The 27,682-nt window shown below is 40.1% G+C and overlaps 1 protein-coding gene across 9 annotated transcripts in view; it reads right to left on the minus strand.

Annotated features, from left to right (window-relative positions):
* The window catches only part of mtmr4 (myotubularin related protein 4), a 96,640-nt gene that overhangs the window by 26,942 nt on the left and 42,016 nt on the right, over positions 1–27,682 (minus strand). For all 9 annotated transcript variants that reach the window (XM_036580512.1, XM_036580511.1, XM_036580510.1 and 6 more), the window contains exons 3-4: positions 16,664–16,753; positions 444–560 (exon numbers count right to left, since the gene is read on the minus strand). In XM_036580512.1, the coding sequence (XP_036436405.1) occupies positions 444–560; positions 16,664–16,753 (207 nt within the window). The remainder of the gene's footprint in view (positions 1–443; positions 561–16,663; positions 16,754–27,682) is intronic.

A 27,682-nucleotide genomic window follows, 5' to 3' on the forward strand; every position in this document is an offset into this window, starting at 1 on the left:
CTCAGAGCAACTTTAACCAAGAGCGCTGCAGGAACAAGGCTAGAGTTTCCATAGTGGGTGGCCTAGGTACTCTATCAAACTGATTGCAAGGAAGCTGATAAAAGCCTTCATTACCTCCATAATGAAAACTTCAGCACAGATACTGGTGTAACTCATGGTGAACAGGATTTGTGGTCATGCAAATCATATGTTGGTTACATTTCTGGGGTAAAGTTTTCATCCTGTTTTACAGTTAAACTGAAGCTGCACTCAAGTGATGCTGCCAGAGGAGTGTGTGCATGTAAAAAGTGTGCAAGCATGTCAAAATATTTCATCATCTATTTCTTATGCAGAAATATTTTCAGATATGCTAAGAAAGATCAGTAAAAGCCAAGGTCGCTTAAAGCAGGTCCAATTCAACACAGCATCACCTTGTGCCATTTGTGTGTGGGCTGTGCTCTTACATTGATGATGGAGTCTTTGAACTTGATGTGGAGTCTGTAGTTGGAGATGGCAATGATGGCGTCATCAGCACGGCCCAGAAACTCCACCCCCTCCCCTTGAAGAGCTGGGAAAGGCACCTGGAGAGAACAACAAACTGATTTTAGTACTGAGAAAATCTATAACACTAACAGCGATATTATACTACTCCTGGTAGAACGTCCTCTTATGTAGGACCAGGGTAGCCCTAACAATCATAAATCAAGAAGAAAATAAAATGACAATGCTGTACCAGTGGGCTAACAGAGTGAACACTACATTACCACAGTAATCCTCCTACAAAGCATAGCCTCTCTAGAATAAACCAGCATGTTCAGTGTCCAAAAAGCAGAATATGCTAAGCACTGTGAGTTTTACACCATCTTATTTTAATCTTTGTATTGAAGCAAAACAGGACTACAGGACTGTGTAGCAGACAAATCAACATTTAAATTTATTTTAAAATTTAGCAGATGCTTTACTTTTATTGAATGTTTTACCAAGTGACTTTTATTAGCATAATAAAGCAGCATGCAGGACATTTCTTGCATGCAGGACAAGTGTGTTAACACTACACTATCTAACTCTGGTCCCTGATTCCTGCACACTTTGGCGATTTTTCTGGTCAAGCACAACAGATTCAACTCATCCGTTAATTACCAGGTTTAGTTGGTGTGCTTTCAAAACGGTGCTGGAATCCAGCCCTCAGTTCCACACCACTGATCTAATGACTCCAGTCACAGAAGCCCCGTTCTCACCAGAAAAAGATGAGACAGAAATGGATTATCTATATAAGTGCTCAATTAACACACCAATGTGCTTACTACAAGTTAAATATATTCACAATGAAATAATAAAAACAGGGTCACCAATCCTACTCACACACTGGTGTGGCTACAGGCTTTCAACTCAATCAAGCAGAAGCTGATTCCACTGGTTTTAATCAGATGGTCTCAGTCTTTAAATAACTGATTAGTTATATGAAAAGAGCTCCTGCTTTGTAGGAATGATAACCTGCAGCCATACTGGCCCTCCTTGAATTGGTGGCCTCTGTAATAAAATATCAATATTTGGTCCTCCATGTACTGATATTAATTGTAAACCCAAACTATCACAATATCATACTGCATCAAATTTTTCCTCCCACTCCTACTCGCTCCAGCAGAATGTGGAAGAACCTGCATGGCCAATCACAAGCACCACAACCAAATCAATATACCTATGAGTCAGTTTCTACTGACGTTAGTGAAGTGGTTCCATGAAGAATTTATGACAACACATTCTACACTGTTCACAAAAGTAACTTTATTCTTCCCAGCAGCTTTAAGCCTTTCCCTTTAAACCAGCAGCAGTGGATCTGGTTCTAATTTACCCCTCACAGGATGCCATTCTTGCCATCGATTTGTGTGGCTACCCAGTCGGTGCCCTGATGGCAGCGTACACTTGCAGGCCGTGGGTAAACAGGACCTCACTGGTAGGCCCCTTGGGTCCCCTGCTGGCACAACGTTTAAAAAAACCAGCCAGCCAAAGAGAAGACTTGTTTTTTAAAAGCCCTGAACAGTGCAGCTGTATGTGCAGACCTGGTTTCCTCTGAAGTACCAAGCAAAAAAACGGGCAGACTAAACAAAGACGTGTTTGTATGTGTGGTGGCCAGCTCTGGGCACAAGTGCTTCTAAACATTTGGGCTCTGCAGAAGCTGCGATGGAGCTTCATGAGACTGCATAACTTTTGGTCAGAGTCGGTTCAAATTCACTTCAGACCAAATTTAAACTGAGAGGCTGCGCAACATCAGTGGAAAATTTTAGTCCAGTGCCAGTGGAAAGTGCTGGATGGTCTGCTAGGCTTTAGCTCATCATGAAAGGCAGGTCCTCTTAGCACAATAAATCTCACTTTGTCTTCCCTCTCCTACACTCCTGTCTCGGTATCTTCTCCACTGAATGTATTTCATGTTGGGTTTCTGTTCTCCCTTATTAAAGGAGTACTTTGCAAATTTCTTTCAAGAAATCTAAGTTTTTAAGACTTAACTAAACACTAAAAAAACCTTGCAAAGCCTTTCAAAGACTCCAACATAATTTACTGAAATACTAGTCCTCTAGCTCTATCGGGCTCTTGCTGTAACAGAGAGCAGTAGGAGAGTTAAAAATACGCAGCATCACCATCACCACCACCATCATCATCACCACCACCACCACCACCACCATCATCACCACCATCTAGGGCTGGCCAAAATAATTTGAGCAGTTAAGTACTGGAGCTTCTGAATGGAGCACACATCTGAGCGAGTTCCCAGAGATGCCACAGCCAGCTGTAGTCAGGAGTCCAAGAGAACATAACTGGCCTCGCTGCCTCTGGATAGGTAAGATGGTCCTCCCTTTCCCCTCCATCACTCAGTGTGATGCTAGCCAAAGCTAGAATCTGGTCACTGATGAACAGAACTCTCCTACTAGTGTGCGGAGCTGTCCAATGACATGGTGTTAGTGGTTGTTTGAAAACTTGCAACATGAGACACGGAGGAAGCATGTGCTAGGCTTCACGCTCTCAGTTTTGTATCGTTTGGTACGGGGAGATAACTGGTGACCCTGGACATGACTCAATTGAGTTTAAATTGTAAAAAATAAAATAAATTAGGGTTCCCGAGGGTTCCGGCAACTGTCAAGCGTTGGCCCTATCATCAGGAGATCGCGAGTTCGATCCCTGGTGATACTACAGCCATCCGTGACCGGACGTCCAAGAGAGCACAATTGGCCTCGCTCTCTGGGTGGGTAGGATGGCCCCCACTCCTCCCCTCATCACCCAATGCGATCACTGCCGAGAAGGTAAACTGAAATTAATTTTTAAACATAATTTAATTGATTAATTGTAGCGACCAGTTATATACAAGGAATTTCATGCTAACAAAAGCTCTCAGTTACACAGTCAATGAGTGAGTGAGCTCGGCATGCCTTTGATAGCTAGCAATACTAATACATCTGAAATGGTCCATTAGCTGTGTCATTGTGATCCTGTATCATTTGCTCTGACTCCCATCAACCCCACCCACACACTTCTCCAAGAGCACTTTGGCCCATCTGTGGATAATAAAAGAGCTTCATCACATTTTACCAATGCCACTTTGGTTAAGGGGTGGTTAGGAGAAAAAACATGACAAAACAATAGACCAGAGGAAAAGAGGAAGGGAGAGAAAGACAGGGATTAACAATTACTGCATGTGTCGCATCAGATGCCAGTATGTGAATCACATCAGGAACAGAATACTTCAACATGTCAAGTCAGGCAGTCCAAAAACACTAACGTTAATCACATTTTCTCTTGGCATCGATCTAATTCCTCAGCTCGAGAAGAACTGAATGGTAACAAAATCTGGCTTGTGCTTTTATTATTTTTCACATTCAAATAATGCATTTTCCTTCAATAATATTTCCAAGTGAAACAGGATATTCAGGTGGGAAATAATCTACAGCAGGACTTGATTAAACCCATCAGGATTTGATTGGAGGAGAAGAAATACGATATTACATTATCAGTTAATAGACAGAAGACATTTTAGAATCAGCCAAAAGTTATTACATTGCAATGGAAAATTATGGGAAAAGAAGACTTTGGTAAAATATGATCAATTGTGCCTAAAACAACCAGAGACATGAACCAATTAAGTTTTTAAAAAAAAAAATAAAATGAGTTCTGAGGTTTTAATATAATAGCGACGATGTGTTACATCTTTTCACATGTACGATTTATGCTAATAGACAACAAGTATGTTCTAATATCAATTAAAATTAGGGTTAACAGCTTGTTGAAAAAAGGGCAGCAACTGTCATCTGTGCACATTGTGACAGAATGCCCTTCGGAGTAGGACACAGCAATCAAGCATTTAGTTTTACTTTATTAGTAGCAAAAAAACAGTTTTACGTAAGCCTGCCCCTACATGTAGCACAAAAACAGGGTTTGTGATTGGTTGTTCTGCATGTCAATCAAAGCCACCCTTTCCTGTTAAAGTAGGCAGTTCTTAAAACCTGCACGGTCTCTCTTATGAGCTTGCAGCTTACAATTCAGCTTGTGAAATACTCCACACTAAAAGTACTTCGGATTTTGTGCTTAGCATAAGAACTGCTTCCTTTCTCCTGCCTGTTTACTACTGTTTCCTCCACTGCATTTCATTACTAAGCTCAGGCACTGTCCTCAACTGTTCCCTCAGTATTGACCACTCGATTAGTCGACTAGGATCTATGCAACCCCTTGTATATACATGACTTTACAGGCTTTAACAGTTGCATGCAAATAACAAGAGACCAAACCAAGACTCACTGCCTGCATCCGTGCTTCCCTTTCATTCACTGATAAGGAAGAGTACAAAACATGCTGCTCAATGGAACATTTAAGTGTTGAGGAGGGATGAGTGATTGACATGCACACACATACATGTACTGTAGTCTCCAGATGCGAAGAAAGCAACAGTCAAAAGAAAGCAACAAACAGCTTATGCACTACTGAGAGAGAGAGAGGGAGGGAGGGAGGGAGGGAGAAATAAGGAAATGAAAGATAAATGACATGCAAGAGCTCTGCAGAGAACTAAAAAAAAAGGCAGGCGAGGTTGGCCGGGCGTAACCAGACGAACACAGGAGGAGCGCCGCTTCAGAAAGGCACTATTATATTCAACAGAAATTGTACACATGAGCCATAGAGGTTTACGATGAGTGAGTGCTTGTGAAGGGGGGCTGGGGTGACTCAAACAGTCCATGAAGCCTTCACAAGTTAATCCACTTATCTGCCCACTCCTCTCTCTTTCAAGCTCAGCAGAATTAGCTATGAGTCAGCAAGACCTTGGTAAAGTGTTCTAGACCCAAATCATGATTTTAGATATGCATAAAAGCCGGCATTTTTTTCTGAGGTTTATACATTACAGCGGCAATGTTACGCCTGGTAATCAACACCCCTCTGCCCATTCAAGTTCATTTAATATGTTCAATCAGATCCACCTATATACCAAATACAACACCAACATAGTGTCAATGTATATATTTTGAATAAGTGTATATATTACTGCAGACCTGTCATTCAAACCAAATTTTAAGTGGGGCATTTGTGTCTCTATGGACGGAGATTTCTTTAATCAGGTATAAATCTATGCCTAACAGTGAGTGTGTGGGTGTTTTTCAACCACCTCATCACAATCCAATATTGTTTTTCCTAAATTGTTCAATCAGAATTCAGACTGCGGTGAGTAGGTTTCCGGCCTTTTCTGAGCATTTGAATTTTCTTTAACCTTTTCTTTAGCATTCCACTCTGACAACATAAAAAAAACCCCAGTGGCAGTGCTTTTCTGACCATATTGCGGCAGTTTCCCATGCTATTAAAAGCAAAATCTGCTGGTGGCTAAGGGAAAAACATCTAGTGTGAACATAACCTTATTTAGGTGAATACTAGTAATGGCAGAACCAAGCAAGACAATCTTTAAGACTTCAGTTCTATGGGAACCCATGTACTCGTGAGGTTTTTATGAAAGATTTTGAAATAATTCGAAGCACAAGTTCTCTACTTCATCATGCACTGGATTCAGCTGGGTGTGAACACTCCCATCAGAACTAGCTTTCACCCCCCTACCTTGGTAGCACTGTGAGAAAGGGGGAAACCTAACTAGCAGGTGAATTGGACAAGACTAAAATGGGAAAAAACTGAGAAAAATGGTTAAAATAAGTAAATAAATTAGACTCCCATAGTAAAAAAAGCATGTTACCGTTTGATACATGTGTAGTGGTCAACCTCTGCGTGTTCTGGGGTTAACCAATGAGATCCAAAAGACTTTTCCCCAGAATATAGTTAAAATTATATTTTGCTTATATATGCTACATGCAAGTTCATGTCTGCTCATGTAACTAACATTATAAGACAAGCAACCTCACCAAAGTACTGTACACAAACCAGCAAACTATGTGTGTGGTGATGGAGGGGGAATTGAGTAAAAATTCAAACAGCGAACGTCGTTTCATTTTCAAGTGAAAAACATGTTTGTTAAAATGAAGTCTATATAAAGTTTATGTGCCAACCTTATAAGCCAAATACTTTCTGAACAGGCCTTACAATCCTATCTCAGGCAGCCCTGAACCCCACCCACTGCAAAGGGCCTGTAATATTGAATGAGCTATATAATAGACGGTACGTGATGCATCAGACTAATCAGACTGTGTGCGGTTGTTAAACACACATTATGGCTCAGCACTCTTAAGCTCCATTGTGACCATGAACGAAGAGCTGCTTCTGACTCTTGCCTCTATGCTGGTGAGTCAGTGCTGTTGCAGTGAGCCAAAAGCAGCCCATTCCTCCTATCTCTTATTCATCAGCTCCTCCATGTTCATCTCTGAGCACCTGCTGAGGAAGCGGGGTGGGTGTGCGCGTGTCTGTGTGAGTGTCTGTGTGTGTGGACCCAGCAGACAGAGGGATGGACAAAGCTGCAAAAGTGCCACAGGGTGAGCAAGACCTCAATATTTGAGAGGGGCAAGCGATGACTAATCCTCATAAACCCTCGGCAGACACATTCATCAAGCCGATAAGGTCAGTTTGCCTCTGAAATCAGACACACAAATGCACACAGATGGTGCTCAGATAGCTACATTACAGGATGTCCATAGAAAATAAATTCAAAGAACATTTACCAACCCTGAGCCAACAAAACTCCACTAAACTACAAATAAAACAAAGAGCTTTGAATGATACAATAACCAGGTATAGAAGACCAAGGACTGACACAATGGCCATTCAGTAGTGGAGATCAAGGAAGCAGAAGGGTGTGATTGGCTCCAAAAATGTGAACTAATCTTCAACTAGGCCATCGTAATAAATAAACTGTTTCAGTTCATGTCTTTTCAGGATGTCTTGCTTTGACTTGCTTTATGAATTAATGCTACTACAAACTGAAAAAGGAGAGTAATTTTACATTAAAGAATGGTGTTACAGGCCAAAGCATGTTAATGAGTTTGAGGTCACTCCAACTTGGCCATCCTAAAATACAGAATTCCTTCTCTTTGAGCCGCTCAGTTCTTAATTTACAGCTATATTCTGGATTATTGTCATGATGCATGACTCAACCTCTTCAGTTTTTGGCTCACAGAAAAATGCTGAAACATTCTGCTGTGGAATTTCCTGGAACAGCTTGAAACTCACTGAACTACTTTGAGTTACATTCATTATTTAAGTTATTTACTTAATTATTGACACTATTATTTTAATTTTTAAAATAACTGAATGTAATTCTTATTATTTAATTATTATTTTAAGCAACAATTCACTGAATTATAATTCACTCAATTATTTTAAGTTCCCTCCAGGACCTGAGGCAGCAAAGCAGCTCCACACCACTATACTTCCTCCACCATGCTTCAGAGTTTGCCAATAATATCATTCATTATTGCCATCCTAGAGTTAGCTACACGACAGCAACACAGGCTAGTAAACTGCACCCTAAAACACCATCATGGCAAAAATAACAGACATGTAAAATATGTCTGAACATAACCTTTAGCATTAAAAAACAAAAAAAAAATCTCCACAAAGAGAAATGAAAAAGTAGAAAAATAAGAGCTAGTTAACAGAAACCAAAACTAAACCAAAGCAGTCTCACCCTCAGTGATACAATATTGATATTTTCTTTAAGTTTCTAATGTTCAGACCATTCAGAACAGACAGCCATTTAACAGATTCGATTTCACACCTGAATCATATCAGTCAGTATACACTGTTTAAATAATGGAATATAAAATCTAAATATAAATATAAAATTATACCAGTCAATATTATTAGTTACTGGAATTTTAGCCCCTAAAATTTTATATTGGGCCACAGTTGGGCTAAACTTCACAGCTGGGATAAGGCTTTGGTGTTGGAAGTTTTAAGTTTGTCTCCATAACACTGTATACTTCAACTTTTTGGATTAGGTGCTGAAAATCTCATTCCCTATATGAGGAAGGCTCTGCTTCTTTGCTCATTCAGTTAAAACACCACCAGTCCTGCTCTAAGACACTTGTGAATGGACAGATCAGACAGAGTGGGTTGCAGGACACTGGGATGTAGGCTGGAAGAAAGTACCTGACTGTCTCTCTCTTTCTCTCTCAGTATGAGTCACGCACAGCAGCAGTCACGTCCCCAATAACTTTGTGCCTGCAGCCTTCCCAGATTTAAAAAATTGAAAGAGGGGGGAGACTGATTAAGTTTGACCACAGTCGTGACTGACTCTTCTTCAAAAACGCAAAAAAAAAAAGGAAAAAAGGAAATAATGATGTAAAGACGGGCCTGTATCCATTCCACATCTGTTTATCATTGAACAAGTTTAATACAATAAGAAGTGATTTTATTTATGTCAATTTGTTTATATGACCACTTCCAAACAAACACCTCTCCTTTTGGCAGTGCAGTATTATTTGTAGTCATCATCCAAAACCTGGTTTGGCAAATCAATATTTCCATTAAGTTAAATCAAGCGTGCTGCTGACGTAATTTAACAAATCCATGTAACGGCTGGAGAAAAACAGACAAAATCTGGAATCAAAACTTGTTCTTTAAAACAACTCACAAGATATCAACTATTTAAAAACAAAAAAAAACAACAAAAAAAAATTATATATGTAAAACTAGTTAACTATTTAAGCAGTTTATTTTTATGCAACCGTGAATGACAAGCAATGTGTTGACTGGGGAGCTGCACAGAGTTTTTTTAAGACACCACAGCTTGCCCTCACATTTTCTATAGCTTCACGCCTCCAAGGTTTGCAATTTTGCAGGGTTAAAATTCACCTTATTGCATTCTAATTTCCCTTTTACTATTCAAATAACTGTCTTTTTTCCCTGCCAAATTCTACTTGCATCTGTGTGACCACAAGCTTAGGCCATTAAGAAGTTTGAAAAACGTACTAATTGATGTTACTAAGTTACATGAAAGTAAGACTAAAATCAACACTATCATTTTACAGCAGCTACTAACACTGTAGCCTACTGTGGCCAAAGCCACCTGACTACCACAATTTAAGCTTTCTGGTCTGTGTGCAGTTCTTTGGTGAGGTTGCCAGTCTTATGATGTCAATACCATGAGCAAGTGTTAACTTACATGTAGCACATATGAAGCAAAATCCATGTTTTAACTATGTAGTGAACTTTTAATTCAAACTACTTTTATATCAAGCAGTAAAGTACTGTTTAGCTATAGTTTTCCTTAGTATTTCTTTTATACCTCAATTTTCCTCCCATTTTAGTCTCATCCAACTCCACCTGCTAGTGAGATCTGCCCATATCACACAATGCTAACAAGCTGTGAGGGTGAAGGCTGGCATGTGCTTCCTCTAATAAGCAAGAAGTGTCACTACAGCTTTCCGAACTTCTGCTAATGCAACAACCTTAGACATGCTTGAAAGAACACTAACCCCCAGTTCTCTTACATCAGCCAAAAGACGTCCACGTTGGCTAGCATGGGTGCTGGTGGGGGCATCCTAGCCACCCAGAGAGAGAGAGAGAGAGAGAGAGAGAGGTCAATAACGCTCTCTTGGACTTCCAGCCACGGGTGGCTGATTGCAGTTTTGCATTTATATATATCTATATATAAATATACTGGCCTTTCTAAGCAGTTATCAGCAATTATAAGCTCTATAATGGCAACAAACATTCCATATAGGTCAAGCTTCGATGGTTATATAAGTTCGTACGGATTAATTTAAAACTGGGACACTTTTTGAAACTGAATATGCATCCTGCAGGTTATAGCTTTTGAATAAATGAGAAAATTACAAAACAAACCTAAAAATCATCAAAAGTTCCTTGTCGTGCCCAAAAGCCGCAAACTGAATTACAAGTTCTGTTGCATGCATGTGTATGTGTGTGCAAATGTCTGTATGAGAGAGAAAGGGATAAAGAAAATCAGAAAAAAACAAGGGATATAAAATGAGAGGAGAGGCAATTGCCTCAGAGCAATGTGGCAAAGTACTTCATAAATGAGTAAAAGAGCTGATGAGCCTTCAAATCTCACACTGCACACCCTCCATGAAGCCAGACAGGCAATTTTCTGCCTGTTACTGAGGTACTGGAGTATGCTTCATTCATGGGTCTGGTGAAGAGTCACAGTCTAAGAGGACTGTCTGTCCATGTGTACCTGTACGTCTCTGTCCATGCGAGATAACAAGACTGACAGCTTTCATACAGCAGCACAGACACACATGCAACATGCCAGCCATGCTGGAGGGGGATGATGAGCCATATCCACGTGTTCAGTGCTTTCTCAATATTTTTAACCTATATGGTAAAAAATTCAATGTGCCAAATTACACACTTTCAATTTCAACGTTAATGCAGTGATTTTTTTTGTAAAACAGGCTGTAGAGTGACCATTTTGTCCTTCCATGTATATCACGGTAGGACAGCACCAGCATGGCTTTTAGCTTCAGTGCACAATATCTGCAGCACTGCTCAGTTTCTCAGAGTTTCTGTTCAGTAATCTGTGTGCAGCATTTTATTTTGAATGAAACAGCTTTACTGCTAACTGTTCATAGACAGAGCTGTCCGTAACGGCTGCGTTTCACGAAGCATGGCTGTCAGACCGAGCGCTTTTGTACAGTGTGAGAAGATAAACCATAGGCTTTGTACACAATGGTCTGTTCCAACGTACAGTGTGAGTCACCAAGAACAAGATTTCTAAGATCACACAGTGTATGTCTGACTTTAGAGGATACGCAACTACAGCTAAACCAGCCAAAGAAAATACTCCAAGATGTAAAACTCCACACGTGAGCTCCTTGGATGTGATTCCTGCTGTCACTGTGCTACAGAAACTGTTGCTGAAAGAGATGAGAAGCAAAACTACGAATCGTATGTTACTTACAGCTGTACAGAAGTGCTGTTCTGATAAAGCCCACTCTTCACCACTGTAACGCTACTCGATTCAAGGTAAGTAACATAGCACAGCTAGCTAAGGCACATTTAAAATCAGCTAAATTTGAGTGATTTTACTGTTAACTCATTTATACTAACAACTGATAATTTTCAAGTATGTTACTCATCAGCGAGTACTAGCAAAATTGTACTTGAACTCTGTCTGAAAAGAATGGTACAGATGCATCCCTAGTTGTTATATAAGCTATAAGAACGTTTTTGTCTGTGTTCTAAATGTCAGTGTATTATTTTTTGGGATTGAGCACTTGAGGTATCAGTGCTGGAGTCAATATTCTGTTATCATGACAATGTTTTACCTGAGAATGCCTTCAATGAGTAATTACTGTGGCCTTTGAGTGGGACAGCAGAACACCCTTGTACTGAGGAGATTTATGCTCAGAGATGTGTTTGAGAGATATTTATGGCCCATTCCACATTGTTAATGGTGCACGTCGAAATCTACTGTAAAAGGACAAGGATGAGCTCTAAAACAAAGATTGGCACAATCTCGTTCCACCCCATTTCATTGGGTAAAAATGCCCTGCATAAGAATAAAGGTACAAGGAGGATACTGACAAAGATTTACGCCTCATAAAACCAAACAGGAAAAGAGAGATGACGTTAATGTCTCCTGTGTTGTCCTCTAAGAGCAGCTGCCGTCTCATTTGTGCCGCTGTTTTGGTGACCCTGGTGGTAACACTGATCTGCGGAAAAAAGCACATTCATTTTTCATGGAGCTGGAGTCTAAATAGAGGACGCCTGAGCAGCCATGAAAGCCCCAAAAGCTACCAAGGGATCAGGTGAGATTCTGGAGACAGCTAGTACTGTCTGCAGTCTACAGAGCTGCAGGCATGGCAACAGAAAGCAAGACGCTTTTTCAAAACTACATCATGGTAAACAATTCGATACTCTTAGTGTGGACATGTTCGATTATTTAAATGGGCAGCATTGAAGTTTTATCTACAGACAAATCTAATTCTGCATGCTAATTTGACTAAGATAATAAGCATCATGTATAAACCACAGTGCATGTGTGTTTGCTAATTACGCTTTAAATAACTGTGATTAAAAATTGAACTGCCTTTGTTCATTGTGTGTAAACACTATGTAAACAAGCCTAAAGCAGCCACAGTGCTTCCTAGCTCTCGATACTTGGGAGCTCCCAAGTGACAACAGGTCAAATAAACAAACATTATCACTCACCACCGTCTTCTACACGTTACAGCACCAGTTAGAAGTTAGAACTTTTGTTGTTTTTGTAAGATCATGTCTCGATAAACGCATTTTCTGCTTTCTGTCATTTGAATGAATTTGCCTCAACCTAAAGGTTGAAAACGCACCCAATTCATGTACTATTTGTTGGGATGTACACATAAGATTGTGTGGAAAATAACTGTAGACAGCTCAAATAATTGTGAGTATTTGATAACTGTGACTAGCCTATATGCTACATTCAATACCAATTAAGCTATAACAACTGGAATATTTCCCTGTGTTGAATCTAAGAAACACAGGGTGTTCAGACGATGACTTAACATCATCGTTTTGGTGACACTCCACTTCATATCAGTATCAATGTCTAAATTCTGGTATCATGACAAACCTCAGAGAGGCAACAGCTCCTACTGTCAGGAAAATACAGAGAACCTCAATGGCTCCTACGCACAGCAAGCAACAAAGGTAGACAGACAGACAGACAGACAGACAGAAACTTAGTTCTAATTAGACAGCTAGAGTAGACAGTAAGCCCCATGGACAGATAGTGACTGCTGGGTAAAACCAAGCAGGGAGAGCCAGACGAATAGACAGTCAAAGAGTTCCTGCTGCAGCAGGCTGCTGACAGACTGACAGAGAGACTGTCATTTGGTGAACTTCAAAAAGCATTTCTTTACTTCAATAACACAGAAATTCCCTACTCAGTGTGGTACTGATCTCCTTTCTCAACTAACGAATGAAAAATGCATCCAGCCCTCAACAAAGGCCATCACTAACTCTTCCTTATAATACCAACATGAAGCCTGCTATTATGCTTATCTACTCCGGACACCATGGCACCATCATTCAAATAAACCTGCAATAACAGAAGGAGGAAAAACAGCCAGCGCTGCTGATGACAGAATAACACAGACCCCGGATTTAAAAAAGGAACTTCTTATCTAGGGAAACTGATCAGGGACAAGGAAAAGACAAACCAGAATGCTATCGCTTACAAAGCCAGCTCTTTAAAAGTGTGGTGCAGTAGGAGGCCAAGCTAATCTATGGCCTAAAATGCTACTGATGCACTCAGAGAGTGAGAACACGTCACTTTCTTTGAAATGCTACTGACTAAAATCAAAATGATGGAATAACTTACGTCAGGAAATGCTTTCCTGAGTAGATTACCACTATAATGGGCACTACAAGAGCACTGAACAACAGGATGCATCATAAAATAAAGACAAATTCACAACAATTATAGAGAACATGTAAACAACTAGGCAGCATGGTGGCACAGTGGGTAGCGCTGTCGCCTCACAGCAAGAAGGGCCTCGGTTCGATTCCCGGCCGGGTGACCAGGGTCGTTTCTGTGTGGAGTTTGCATGTTCTCTCCGTGTCTGCGTGGGTTTCCTCCGGGTACTCTGGTTTCCTCCCACAGTCCAAAAACATGCAGTCAGGCCAATTGGACGTGCTAAATTGCCCCTAGGTGTGAATGTGTATGTCTGTCTGTCTGCCCTGCGATGGACTGGCGACCTGTCCAGGGTGTATCCTGCCTTCCGCCCAATGACAGCTGGGATAGGCTCCAGCACCCCACCGCGACCCAGAAGGATAAGCGGTTTAGATGATGGATGGATGGATGGATGTAAACAACTAGAGTATAATAATTGCCTAAAATGCACATTAACAAGTAGCTGACTGGGTGGTAGCCTATTATGCCATTATCCTCTTTTATTTAAATTTTTTACCAATTGCTTGATTTTCCCTTTATTCTTTTCCCCAGCCTTTTAAAAATGCGCCGCTACGTAGCATGTGTCTATTTCAGCTTGTCTATTTCAGCTTGTTTGAAAACCTAAGAAAAATGAACACTGTGATAAATGTGTGTTGTGTGAATATCTAAGTATCTTTATGTTAGGGCTGGGCAATATAACCATATTTAGAGTTACTGTGATAAAGTACAACACAACATGTCACATTGTGAACATCACTACTTCTGGAACTTCTGGAGCATAATTAGGCCTCTTAAATTTGACTTAGTTTGCAGTGCTATATGTGAAATGCTTTTGTATATAAAATTATTTTTAAACGTGGCACCACTGGTTCTTCTTCGTCTATTCCAACTTAACAGATGTACAAAAATAAACATTGAGACACATCGTTCATATATTTGCTGTATCGCCCACCCCTACATGATGACAGGTTTGCCATATCGACCATCCTTACTGGCAACGTCAAGGGATGTTGAGAAGCAGTGTTTCATTACCATGACCATCAAACAAACTAAAATGCCTCTTGCTTGGTTAAAACGATGACATTTTCTGCGCACACAAACATGATTTTAGGGTTTTATTAAAATATGACATTGAACCACTAAATAGGGCACAGTAAAAAACATGACTCAGACATGCCCGTTCATCTGTTGTATTATGGATGAGGAAACCAGCAAGAGCTCCATATTCAAGAAATTTGCAGACAAAACCATAACTCTTTAGGCTTTCTCACAGACTTGCCAAACTAGACTATATTTCATGTTTTAGGGATCTATTAATACTATTCTTGTACAACTCTACCCAACTATGTGCAAATTATTCCTTGGCCAAGGAAGAAAATGTACAATTTGTACCGTCATGTATGGTGCATTTTTATGCTGCATTTTTCTATGTATTTGACCATATAATATTAGAAAACAAATAGAACAGAAAATATAAAATGTGCCAAAACTTCTGCACAGCCACATTTGTGTTTTATTTTTCCTTAGTATGTTAAATTCAGGAAATAAACAATGTTTGTGCATTAAAATAGTGCAGAAGTGTATTCTCTGTAAGGGGTGTAAACTTATTTAGAAAATCAACAAAACATGTAATCTGACCAGTTGCCCAAGCTTCTGCCGAGGACTGTATATATGTACTTATTCTGTTACTGAAAACCTCCTGAGGATCAGTCACCAGTAGAAGTCATTTAACGCTGTGTTGCTGCCCAGTCAGGCCGTGTCAGGAGCTGTGAGCTGAGAGTGCTCTGCGTGCTCCATAGAGCTGCTCTGGAATGCAAAGCCCTGCAGTTCCCTTGCTAAGCCATGAGATCACTGCTTGGACCAAGTCCAAAGCTAGGCTCACACTTCTCTTCCTAATGATCAGTCTGTCTTTCTTTCTTGCTGTTTTAATCACTCTTGGTGAGGACCTGACCTGGTCTATTTCCAACACCCCTTCTGACACAACTTTCTCTTTTTTTACCCTCTACTGCATTGTTTCACCTCCACTCTCCAAAAACTCCATCTCTTGCTCTCTCTGTCTGGCTACCTAATCCAGTCCATGTAATTGGCTGAGCTGTATAAGCCGTCGCTAGTGTGGGCTGACAGCTGATAGAAAACTGTCTAAAGATTGCCTAGAGGCAGGTCGTTTATAAATGCTTATTCCAATAGGCGTCATACGCTATAAAGGTTACATTTGACAGGTTTGATCACAGTTTGCTAAAGTAGTCTTTATGACAGATGGCGCCTATTGAAATTAGCATTTATAAACATTTATGTAAGGGTTATGTCAGTTGTCATGACAAGGTACATGTCATGTGTGACAAGGTAGGTGTCATGTAGCCTTATAAACAGCACCCTACAGTAAAGTTTTACTGAGATTTCTCATAACTGAACACAACCTAACCTATGCGAAATGATTCTGCTTGATTCCCACAAATCTTGTTGCTTTTCTTTTATACTCAAATTCTTTTTATTGTTCCATTTGTCTTTCTTTTTGTCCACTACAGCTCCACAAAAGAGCACTTGTTAATAGCTATCATGATACACACACACACACACACACACACACACACACACACACACACACACACACACACACACAACCCATACAGAGCTACAAAGTCCCTGTACGTGCGGGTTCTGGGTTCTGACATGGACACAATGTGTCTCAACCTATTTCTACCAAGAATGTGACAAGCCACCTTGGTCAACACCACGCTTAAGAAGCCATTCACAGCAGACGAACCAGAAGAGTTGCTGCAAAATATCCTCACAGATAAGCATTAACAGGTATCCTGGGAAACTGTGGTTGTGCAGGTTGGGGTTATCCAACCGAAGAGAACAGGATGAACTCACCTGCAGACCCTCCTCCTCTTTGACCAGCTCTTTCTGTGGGAACAGGTCCTTGGCCTGGATATACTCCAGACTGGGAGGCCCCTCCTCACCCTGCAACACAGTAGCACACTGTATTAGCAGACAAGCTTCTGTAAACTGAGAACAATTATCAGTGCATGCTCTATTGTCATTTTATGTTTAGACACCCACACGAGTATGCACACAAATGCGTGTCATGGAATATCTGAACATCTGAGCATGTCACAAATATCTCACTGTCCACGTTATAATGAATTATTTAAGCCTTCCTTGCACGCTTCTTCCTCACGCATGCAAAAACGGAAGCACATGATGTCCTAGTGCTAACTCACTGCCAACAGTGCTAAAGGAACAAAGCATTAAAGGAAATTATAATTAGAAACAAACAGTCAATTACAAATCGCCTGTACTTGGGACAGATGTAATGTGGGTACGCATGGCTAACAGGAAAAAATAAATCTGACTGGTGAGCAGTACAAAGCAAGCTTTTCAGGGTAACTTTATGTGGATGCACATGTACGCACCTACAGAAACCTTGGACTATGCCAGTATGGATTCCTACAACATTTCTGCGAGGTGCATTGTTCATTGTGGGACTACATTTTAAGCCAGACGGTAATCTGCCATCACAAGGCAACGCGGTCACAGCCATCACGTAGCAGATTAAACATTGACCGAGAAGGACCTTGAGCAATCGTCCACTCCATCACAGGATGAGGTGAAAGACCTCCCCTTGGCATTGGAGAAGGGTGCAGAAGTGAAAGGGACAGGAGTGTAAAGTGACATTCCTACAAAACAAGGGCTCTGTTCAAATCACCAGTGAAACCACCCTGGACAGCACGTCAGTGAAGTCAAAGATATAAATGTACTACGAAGAAGATACATTTTGAAAGTGGTTTGATTGTTAAAACATCTGGAATTACAAAAAGTGAACGGGCCAAATACTGAGCCCTGAGGCACCCTATTGCTTTCTGCAGTGGGCAGCAACACAGAGCCTGCATCATAAGTCATTTGTCTACTGTCTGCAAAACAACCTTCCGACAAAAGTCAAAGTGGACCAAAACACACACACACACACACACACACACACACACACACACACACACACACACACACTTATAACTGTTGCTCTGGCCTTGTAGAAGCACAACCCCCCGTCAGATAATAATCAGATTTAATATGTTTGTCTTTCATCATTCAATTTCAATGTCAGGAAAGTTGAAATAATTTCTTTGGCCTCTCATCGGGTTCAACAGGAAAAGAAAACAAACAATTTCTTTCCATACCGATTACAGTAAGGCACTGATTGCCATCACTATTTTATTCTGGACTACAGTGTAGTCAGTGAGCTCAGCTGTTGGAGAGCTGCCCAGATGTCTCTCAGAAAAGTACAAAAGGAACTTGTAAGAAAATTCAAGTACCCATGCTCAATTCTGCAACCGTTCATGCTAACTGGAAAAAGCACTTCTGGTAAAATGTCATGACATTTGCACTGAACAGAACCCAAACTGGCAAAATGACAGAGTCCTGTTTGAAAAAGGCTATGAGCTTTGGGTGAATGATACTGCCAAATCTAAATAATGCCAAATACTACAAATCTGACAAAATATTTTAATGCAAAAACATAAGATGGTCAAGAACTGTACAATTTGAAAATATATTCATGAGTAAATTGTACTGAAGTTAGATGTTTATTCACATTTTACTATTACCTTACATAAATGAGGACGAGAGCAAGTTTGAGAAACTCTATGCAGAGTATAAATAGCCAAACTCTGAAACTAGTCTGGTGTAGTGTCTCTACATATCTACTATTCTCTGGCACTGGATGATGTAATTTAATGACCAGATGTGACTGTCAGACATAAACACAAAACATCAATCAGGACTCACTGGGGAGAGCTGACTGGAATATTTGCCTGATCCAGATCCACCTCACGGTTAGGTGTGCCAGCCTAGAAGGTCAAAGGTCTGACAGGACACCAGCAGGTGGTTTAATAGTAATATGCAGAAGTAATGATGCACTTGCCAGGCACAGGGTGTTCTGGGAGCAAAGATGCACACAAACAACGAGGAACAAATAAGGCAAAAGCTTGTATGCAGACTAAAAGATTCAACAATATTGCATATTTCATTAAGGCACCATAAAAGCAGCTTACATGAACAGTGGAGACTTGTGCAAAAACCTAAGCAGGCTATGCTGCGGTCAGATAGAGGTCACCAAAGCATCCAAGCATGTATTGCAATATCATTACGTCTGAAACTGGGCTTGCTGTCTTTGGGCCAGTTTGGGTTTATGCTTCCCTACTGTTTGCTTTATTTACGAAGTAGACAGAAGGAAAGAGACAGATAGGGAGGCATTATCTATCAGTGCCAGTGTTCAGTCATCCTGTCCTTTACAGCCAGATGTGTCTATACGTAACATAACATGCCAGTCTAAAAGAAAAAATCCCTGCAAGAGACATTAACATGCACATAAAACACACCAACCTCATAATATATGTCCTTAAAGGGATCTTATTCAAGGGTTCTTCAGCAAAGCCAATGGCTATAAAGAACAACAACAACAAATCAAAGAAAAATGTGAATGCTTAAGTAGTTCTTTGCATGGTTTAATGGTTCATGGACATGTTTTGGCATTTTTTTCCTCTTTTAAACAAACCACCAGACCAGTTTCATTTTTATACATTCATCAATGTTGCCTTTTAATAAAATCATTGTTTTTAAATCAAGCTGTCAATAGTGGAACTAACAGCATCAAATCAGGGTTTTTTTAATTGGGCAAATGTGAAAACCAGCAATGTTTTTATTAATGATGTAAAAAAGTTTTTTGTAACTTCTAATGTTAATTTTTTACTCCCTTGTAAAAATGACCTCTCTCAAAGCAACGCCTCACTTTTTTGGAACTGAAGCATGCTTATTAACTGTAAATACAATTTATATTTTTACAAAAGGTCTCTATAGTTCTGGCCACAAATTTTTTAATTAATTGGTGGCAGAAATGGCCAGAATTTTAAGTCGACCCTTTTTTAAAGCTTTTTTATTGGGAGTTTATAGAATCGTTTTGTGAAAACCCACGACAAGCAAACCCAAACACCACCAGATGTAAGGGCTAGAGACAGACACAGACATCCAGATGGCAGGAGAGGGGGGCAAAGAGAAGGGAGGGGAGAAAGTGGGCCAAGGATGACCTTCCAAGGGCCTCTCCTAACCTCTGTTGCTATAGCTCTAATTAGGCTCCATCCCTAGAGCTCTGGAGTCATTGTCCCAGTCTATCTTGTCATTTCATTAAGTTTCAGCTACAGAGCAAATAAGGTCACGGACCAAGCACATCAGTCTGATTTTGCAATATCATTAGTTTTTAACATGATTACAGGATTCCAGACTTAGGGATTTAGTGGGTAGGCTAAGCCTAGTTTTCAGTAGGCCTTGTCACTCTTGCATTACAAATGAGAACAAACAGTGACTCAGCATTCTTGTAATAAATAACCAGTGATCCTAGCTCTCATTAAAGGACTCAGATCTGACATTTGCCTTGTATTTTTTTTATTATTTTTCCCCCCATGAGGTCCACCTATGATATTTAAGTGGGTTTATGTACCAAAATCAGCCATAATTCATTTTTACATGACCATTTTCCAAACTCTCTTTAAACAGGTTGTTTTGTGTTACTGTGTCTTTGAGACTGATATATGTGAATGGTCTCTGTTGTGACTGGCTGCTTCAAAAAGCAGTCCAGGCCGAAACACAACAGTGTGAATGGGCAGGGCTAAACTGCTCTAGATTGAATGGGGGATATATGTAAATGTGTTCATTTTACAAAACAAGAACAATCGATTCAAAACTGGCCGTTTTTGCAGCTTACTTTCCATGTATGGACAGTATGGACTCAGGAATTAATGGCACGGTTTGATGCACTTTGATACTACTGCCTCTGTAAAAAGGCCTATATTTTTGAATGTTAAATCTTAATTCTTATGTCCTTGAACATAACATTTCCCCCCTTAGTATTTCTGGACCACTGCTACTGATCACAAAATGGTCAGACAATATAAAGAGCCCCTATGTTTAAAAATAAAAACAGGCCTTACAAGGTTGTCATACACCCTTAGATGTAAAAGGTGCCAAAAGGGGTTCTTTGGAGTGATGCCATAAAAGAACCACTTTCGGTTCCCTAAAAACCTTTCAACTGATTGGTTTCAATTGAGTTTGTTTTAAAAGAACCGTCAACTGAATTTTTTTTTTTAATGGAACCAAGTGTGTTTGTTCTTTGGCATCATTCCAAAGAACCATTTGGTCATCTTTAAAAAAAAAATAAAAGACAGCAACAATATACTCCCTAACCCAATGATCGTCTGAACTCTAAGTCTTATATATCTGAGCTGCTCTCTCTTCTCTTTAATCAGTCTCCTTCTCTCCTCTCCCTCTGCCCCTAAGGCAGGAGCTGAACTCCTAGCATCCATCAGTGCCAGCGTCCAGACAGCATGGAGGTGGCATGGCAACAGGGAGCTCTCAGCGCAGCCAGACGTGCCAGACACTTCCTGCTGCGCTCGGAGAAGTAGATCAACAGAGCTCCTGATACAGCCGGACAGACATTACCTGTTGTGTTCAGAGGAACGAGCTGCATCAATAGAGTCCCTGAAGCCACACTAGCTGAGTGCAAATCAATACTGACCTTTCATCATGGCAGGTCACTAGAGATGGACACTACAGAGGCCAGCTTTACTTACTGGATGACTGTGGTGTTCAGGTGGATGAACAGTTAACAAGTGTTCATATAAATATAATAGTATGACGAGTAACTGAACAAGCTTAAAACTAGAGCTGGAAGTTGCCAAACAGCTTACATTACAGATATCAGATCACATTCACGGCCTCCAAAATCTTTATTTGTGAACACAAACAGTGTGACACAAGCCCTAACTATTTCACAGGGTATTTTTTTTGCTGCCATGCTCAGACTGCTGCCAAAGCAGATAGCTATTTGGCACGTATGTCAGCGGTACAGACAAACAGTGTGACAAGGGAATGCCAGCACCTGTCAGCATGATATTAAAAAAAAGGATGAAATAAGAGTGACAAACCAGTCAGAGATATATCTACAACAGTATATAATTAAGACAAGTACAGACCTTTTACCAGCCATTCATTAAAGTCCCAGACAAGCAAAAAGTCATCAGGATGACGGACGAATGCATAATCAGAAAGTCGTGGCACTCAAAGAACTAAAACTCTTTACTCCCATGCTTTAATACTAGCAGGAAGCAAATAACCTTGGTTACTCAGGAGCATCCTCTATTCAGCCTTCAAAAGTCAGTCATAATTAGGCCTGTCACAATTATGATCATTTGACCACACTTATTTTACCTGACTGCTATTATTTTCCACAGTTTTTAACATAAGCTTTATGAACAAAAGGTAAACTTGAGGCGTTTTCATTTATGGGGTTGAGTCAAATGCATGAAAATAAAAGACAGCAGAAGATGCATTTATCGAGACATGTCACAGGTCTTTGGCAGAAACAAATAAAACTTCTGACTGGTGCTGTAACACCCTGAAAGAGCAGTGGTGAGTAATGATGGTCTATGAGCTGTGTCTGTCTTCAGCTGGGAGCTACTAAGCATAGACAGCTAGGAAGTAAGATTTAGCCACTTTAGGCTTGTCATTTAATAGTGGCATACAATGAACAAAAAAAGCTTATAAATTATTAATGACAATCATTTCTATGGCAATTAATGGTCAGCTAAAAGTTCATGATGGTGACAGGCCTAGTCAAAATGCCTCAAAACTGTCAATATCATCTATCCAATGATATCCTATCCTACAATACTTCCACAATATTTTCTACCCTCTGAATATCAAATACCACAATTTATTTCATAACATGCTCCATTTCCATCCTCATAGCCTTTTTCTGCCATGGGCAAAGAACAGGAAGAAAAGAAGAAGAGAAGAAGAGAAGAAGGTGGGGGATGGGAAGATAGATTGGCAGTTCCCGCTTGGCTTTGGTATGTAGATTCCATCTGTGCATTCCAGTAAAGCCAAGACACAACAAGCCTGCCTCCGAGTCCGCTTTCAGAATAAGCTCCAAGTGACAGTCTGACGGACCGACAGTTCAGGAAAATTAGTCAATGCACAGAGGAATGAGAAGAGGAAACCATTATGAGACAAGCTGTGATCAATTTTCAAGATAAACATTGAGGGAGTCATTAGAATTATAACCAACATTTTTGGGAAAGAGAGCTGATGGAAAACTACAGAGGTCTAATTTAATTTCGAACAGCTTGGTAAATAATATTAAATAATGTACATGTAAAGTTTTAATGCATTTTACTGTTAAAATAAATGATTGTTATGGGGCACCAATAAGCTGTTAGGCTACTGCTTGGACTGAAACATACTGAGGAAAATTCTCGGCATTTTCCACAGTTTATGGACCTGATAATTCGGGAGACTTGTAAAATTCTGAAACTATAAACTGTCATAATGATGGAAATGCTGAATGTGAAGCATGTGGATGTGCCTTTGGAACTTACTCTATTACTCATTCACATGTGGCAGTGCTGGAGCTTCACCAGCAAGAGGTGCCATTAGCATGCAAAAGTTGCCTTTGTGTGCATCATTTATAGGATAGAAATAGGCATGAATGCACACATTTGCAGTCACAGCTTTCAAAACAAGTGGTAAAAGTTTTCAAAGCATGTGTTACTCAGTAATTTTCACTACAAATTTTCATTAAAACACTTCATGTTAAAAAAAGAATGTAAGCTGTGAAAATTAAATGTGGTAATTATATTAATATCTCCCAGGCCTAATATGTATAACACCTCAAAAATCAACCCTTCAGTTCTGCTTTACTCAACCTTCCTTACAGTGCCGTGCGAGAGCATCAATGAGCACTCTCAGCTAGTGTCTGCCGCTAATGTGATTAGCCACTACATTAAGGCCAGTACGTGTGCTAATTCTATACAACAAATCCACATTAGCTCGGTTTGGTTACAGAAGAGCAAGGAAGAAGCCTCCAAAGAGGCAGACAGAATGAAGAACGATTTTAAACCGAGTGACACCAATTACACCAGCCACTAGCCCACACTATGGTCAAAAAGAAGAAGAAGAGGAAGCCAAAATAAGCAGAACTGCTAAATTACCCAGGTTCCACTCTCTCAGGTTGCGCTAATGCCTTCCATAATCCATAGCAGTTCATTCACTGAAGCATTAAATTGCATCCGTTAGTCTGGGTCAGTCAGGAGAGCTGACAAATGGCACGGAGACACCACCAATGTTCAGACTCTCTGGTGAGGAGCTTCTTTTAAAGCCTTTTAATGGACGTGATCTCTCCTTCTCTTTTCATACGAACTTCAGCTTTTGAACTTTAAGTCATGCTCACTCCTTTTCTCACTTTTTTCTCTTACTGATAAACAACCACCCTCTTTCCAAAAGCTCCATTAAGTTGATGAATGGAATTCCAGTCTTTTCATTTACACTTGGCACGAAGCCACAGTGCAAGAGATGGCAGAATCTCAAAGGCTTCCAAGCAAGAGCTTGATTAGCAAATGGATCATCGTGAAAGCGTCTGTCCGAGCAGCTCGCTTTCGATCACCATTTTTTCTCATTAAAACTTGAGGTAGAAAGTAAGACCATATTAAGCCATTAAACGGCATCTATATTAGACATGACTCTGCATGGGAACTGGAGACAAGCCTGCATGTTTATACCAAGAGAGCACTTGCTGAGGAGACTTCAAAAGGTGAACGATAGAAGGTGAAAAGCTCTATTACGAAAACTCTCATCTTGCAACAAGCTTATCTGTAATGAACAGACAAAGGCAGGTCAGGCTGCTACACCAAATTGTGTTTAATGGCAAGCGAGTACTTTAAAGCCAGAGGCCATGAATCAGGACCAATTACCTCAAACGTGCAGTTCAATGTGCATCTCAGGATGCCACAAAAACCAGAGCCTCAGTATTTGACATTATACTCTGTGAAGACCAGAAGACCTTCGGCTGCAACAAACTCCAAACACCAAAATGAGTCCAGAACTGTATGATTACTAGATGTGGGGAAAGGTGTTATTGCTGGTTATGTGACACCCATTTCTTGGTAATGATTAAGGAGATGACTGCGGTGTGCACATAACTGTGGGCGATACAGCAAAAATATCAAAGAAGGGTTGTAACCACAGGTAGGTCTGGGTATACCTGGGCCTAGTCAAGTTTGATCACAGGCCTTACCCATCAAATGGGCACAAAATATTTAATCAAGCTGCATTTTCTTAAGATAATCAATTCTGATTTGTTTTTGGTGAGTGCTGTCATTGTATTATGAATAATCAAAGTATTATGCTTTCCACCATGCTCTGCCTTATTTCATCAGGCTTTTAATCACTGCCTAGCAACTGTTTCTATCTGTTGTTGCCTCAAGCCTTCAGTTTGTTATCAGCGTGCCAGTATTTGATTTTGAAGTTCCAGCTGTGGTCAAAAAATGTACCTATGGGTTCTGTAAAAGTGAAACTCTGCCCTGATAGACTATGTTGGTTTCTACCCAAGCCAAGTCTGTGGTCTACTTTTACAAAAGCTAGAATGGGCTGTCAAAATATCAAAATAAATGTCTACTTCAAAGGTAAGATACAAATGGTCCATGAACATTTTTCACGCCTGCCATGGCAGAACGCTTCTAGGATAGTAAGATCTAGTTTAAGTTTGAGGTGTTGTTTTTCCCATCGTTCTAATCTCAGCTGTCTGATTTTAACTTTACAACACCTTCATTGGGCAAAAAAAATATATATATTAAAACAAATGGCATATTGCACTGACAGCAAGTCAGCTACTTGTTATTATGCAGATTACACAGTTATTATACAACTATATTAACTGCATAGTAACAAGTATATGCCGTTTTTTGGACAACACAACCTGACTGGCTGAGAAGCGTTCTGTCCCTAGGTCAGCTTTTCGGTCAGCGGATCAACTAAGAAGAAATCAGCAAAATGCAATTCAGCAAACAAGATAGGCTATAAGAAATTTTACACACTTGCTGAAACAAAACGTTCAGGTTAATCAGGTAAATACTGAAAATGCTGAGTGAAGCTGAATTTTTATAGCTTTATAGCTCTATACGTAATGGAAAAGGATAGTAGTTTTGTGGCAGAAGAAACTGCCAATATTAAAGAACAACTGACATGTTCAGGATTTCTTTACTTTATGTTTTTCTTTACTTTGCAGAGCTGTGGTATAAAAGCAACAGAGCTCTCGAGGTTGTGTGCTATTACAAATAACATTATGGTTGTAAATGATGTGACTCATCTGCCGCTCTAACCTTGTACCGATCACATCCATGACGTTATCTGCAATAACACTCCCTCTCATGTTCAACTGATTAACTATACAGTTGCTGTTGCTTACAAGCTCTCTATAACTGGTCTAGATATCCACTCAAACATACTGTGGCATAATTTACTGTGGTAACAGTCACACACCATATTGCCCATCCTGTCTCCATTTAACATACTGCATTTGCGCATATCAGTGGGAGAATTATGAAGGAGAAAGTCAAGAGGGCAGAGAAACGGATCCTAAAACACCTGCAAACCTAAAAACCCTCTTTACAGCCGCAACTCTCATTTGGTATTCTGGAAGATTCTTTTGACTAGATGTTCCAGACAGGAGCAATAAATTATAGAGCTAGGGATTGCAAGACAGAGAGAGCAAGCGAGAGAACTCACGTGAGAGCGAGAGAGAGAGAGCATGAGATTTAATGCCAGCCTCTCAGAGGTCCAGAATGGATCTTCAGGCCATCACTCCATCCAATAACCAATCCATCACTCTTTTTCCATCCTCCTTCACTCCCTCCCACACATCCATCTTCCCTCATCTCTGTCCAGGCTCTGACTTGGACAATGACTGGGCAAGTTTTGCTGTGTTTGCCATTTTTGATAAAAAAAAAAAGATAATAATAATAATAATAATAATAATAAAAGCGCTGAGTGAAATCTGTATATTTTCCAAATCATTATATTTGAACAGTTATTCATAATAACTGATAATTCACATCTGAAAAAGAGAGATGGCAAGGATGTCAACATCAGGTATTTAATGAAAAATATTGTAGAGCTTAGTAGTCAATACTCAAAGTTTCAACATTGATACTGGAAAAGAAAATGTGGTCTCAGGCCATCTCTACTGAGCTTTAGCTTGAACACTGGAAAGTGCTTGAAAACAAGGTGTAATATGAAGTAATATTTATTATCAAGATGAGTATCAGTAAAACTGAGTTGGTCTTAGAAGAAAGAAGTTTTACTTCTTTTGTCAAATAGCTTGCTAGTTGCCTCCTGCCCTGCTGGTCTGTGCTGTTGTGAGTAAATGGCTAGACTTGCTCTTCCTCCCTGTCTAGAGAACAAAAAGCATGCACTGCCACCTAGTTTTCTAAATCTTAACTCCGGTGTTGCTGCAAACACCAAACTGAGAAACAGAACAACTATGTTATCAGAAAACACCTCAAGCATGCATAGTAAAAGATTTTAGCATTACTGTTTTATCACCCAGACCTACTTAGGACCTGGTCCACTATCTCTCTCTATGCAGTCACGACAAAAGCAGGCTTAACAGTCAAAACTATCATGGAAGATTTATTTCAAGACCTTCAATTTTTATGCTTGCATGTGTGACTCGAGCACTCAGAGGAGCTGTAATGAGGGGAGATTTTTCACTCCAAACGAGGACTGGACGTGCAGACTGGTGAAAGCTATGAAAGAAACAGAGAGATTTGAAGTTTGACTGCACCCAGACAGACTCTCTCTCTCTCTCACTCTCACACAGACAAAATTACAGCAAAGCTCAATTAGTGTAAGATATCTAAAAGCTCGCCCACAGACATTGTTGTGAAGGAAAGAGGCAATGTGTCTCTAACCACATCTAAATATGGGAGGAAAAACATTCAAATAAGAGCAGAAATACTTGCAGAAAAGGAACAAATGGGAGAAGACAAAGTGTGTGGGTAACTTGTA

Source organism: Colossoma macropomum, unplaced genomic scaffold, assembly GCF_904425465.1.
Source record: "Colossoma macropomum unplaced genomic scaffold, Colossoma_macropomum, whole genome shotgun sequence".
Lineage (NCBI taxonomy): Eukaryota > Metazoa > Chordata > Actinopteri > Characiformes > Serrasalmidae > Colossoma > Colossoma macropomum.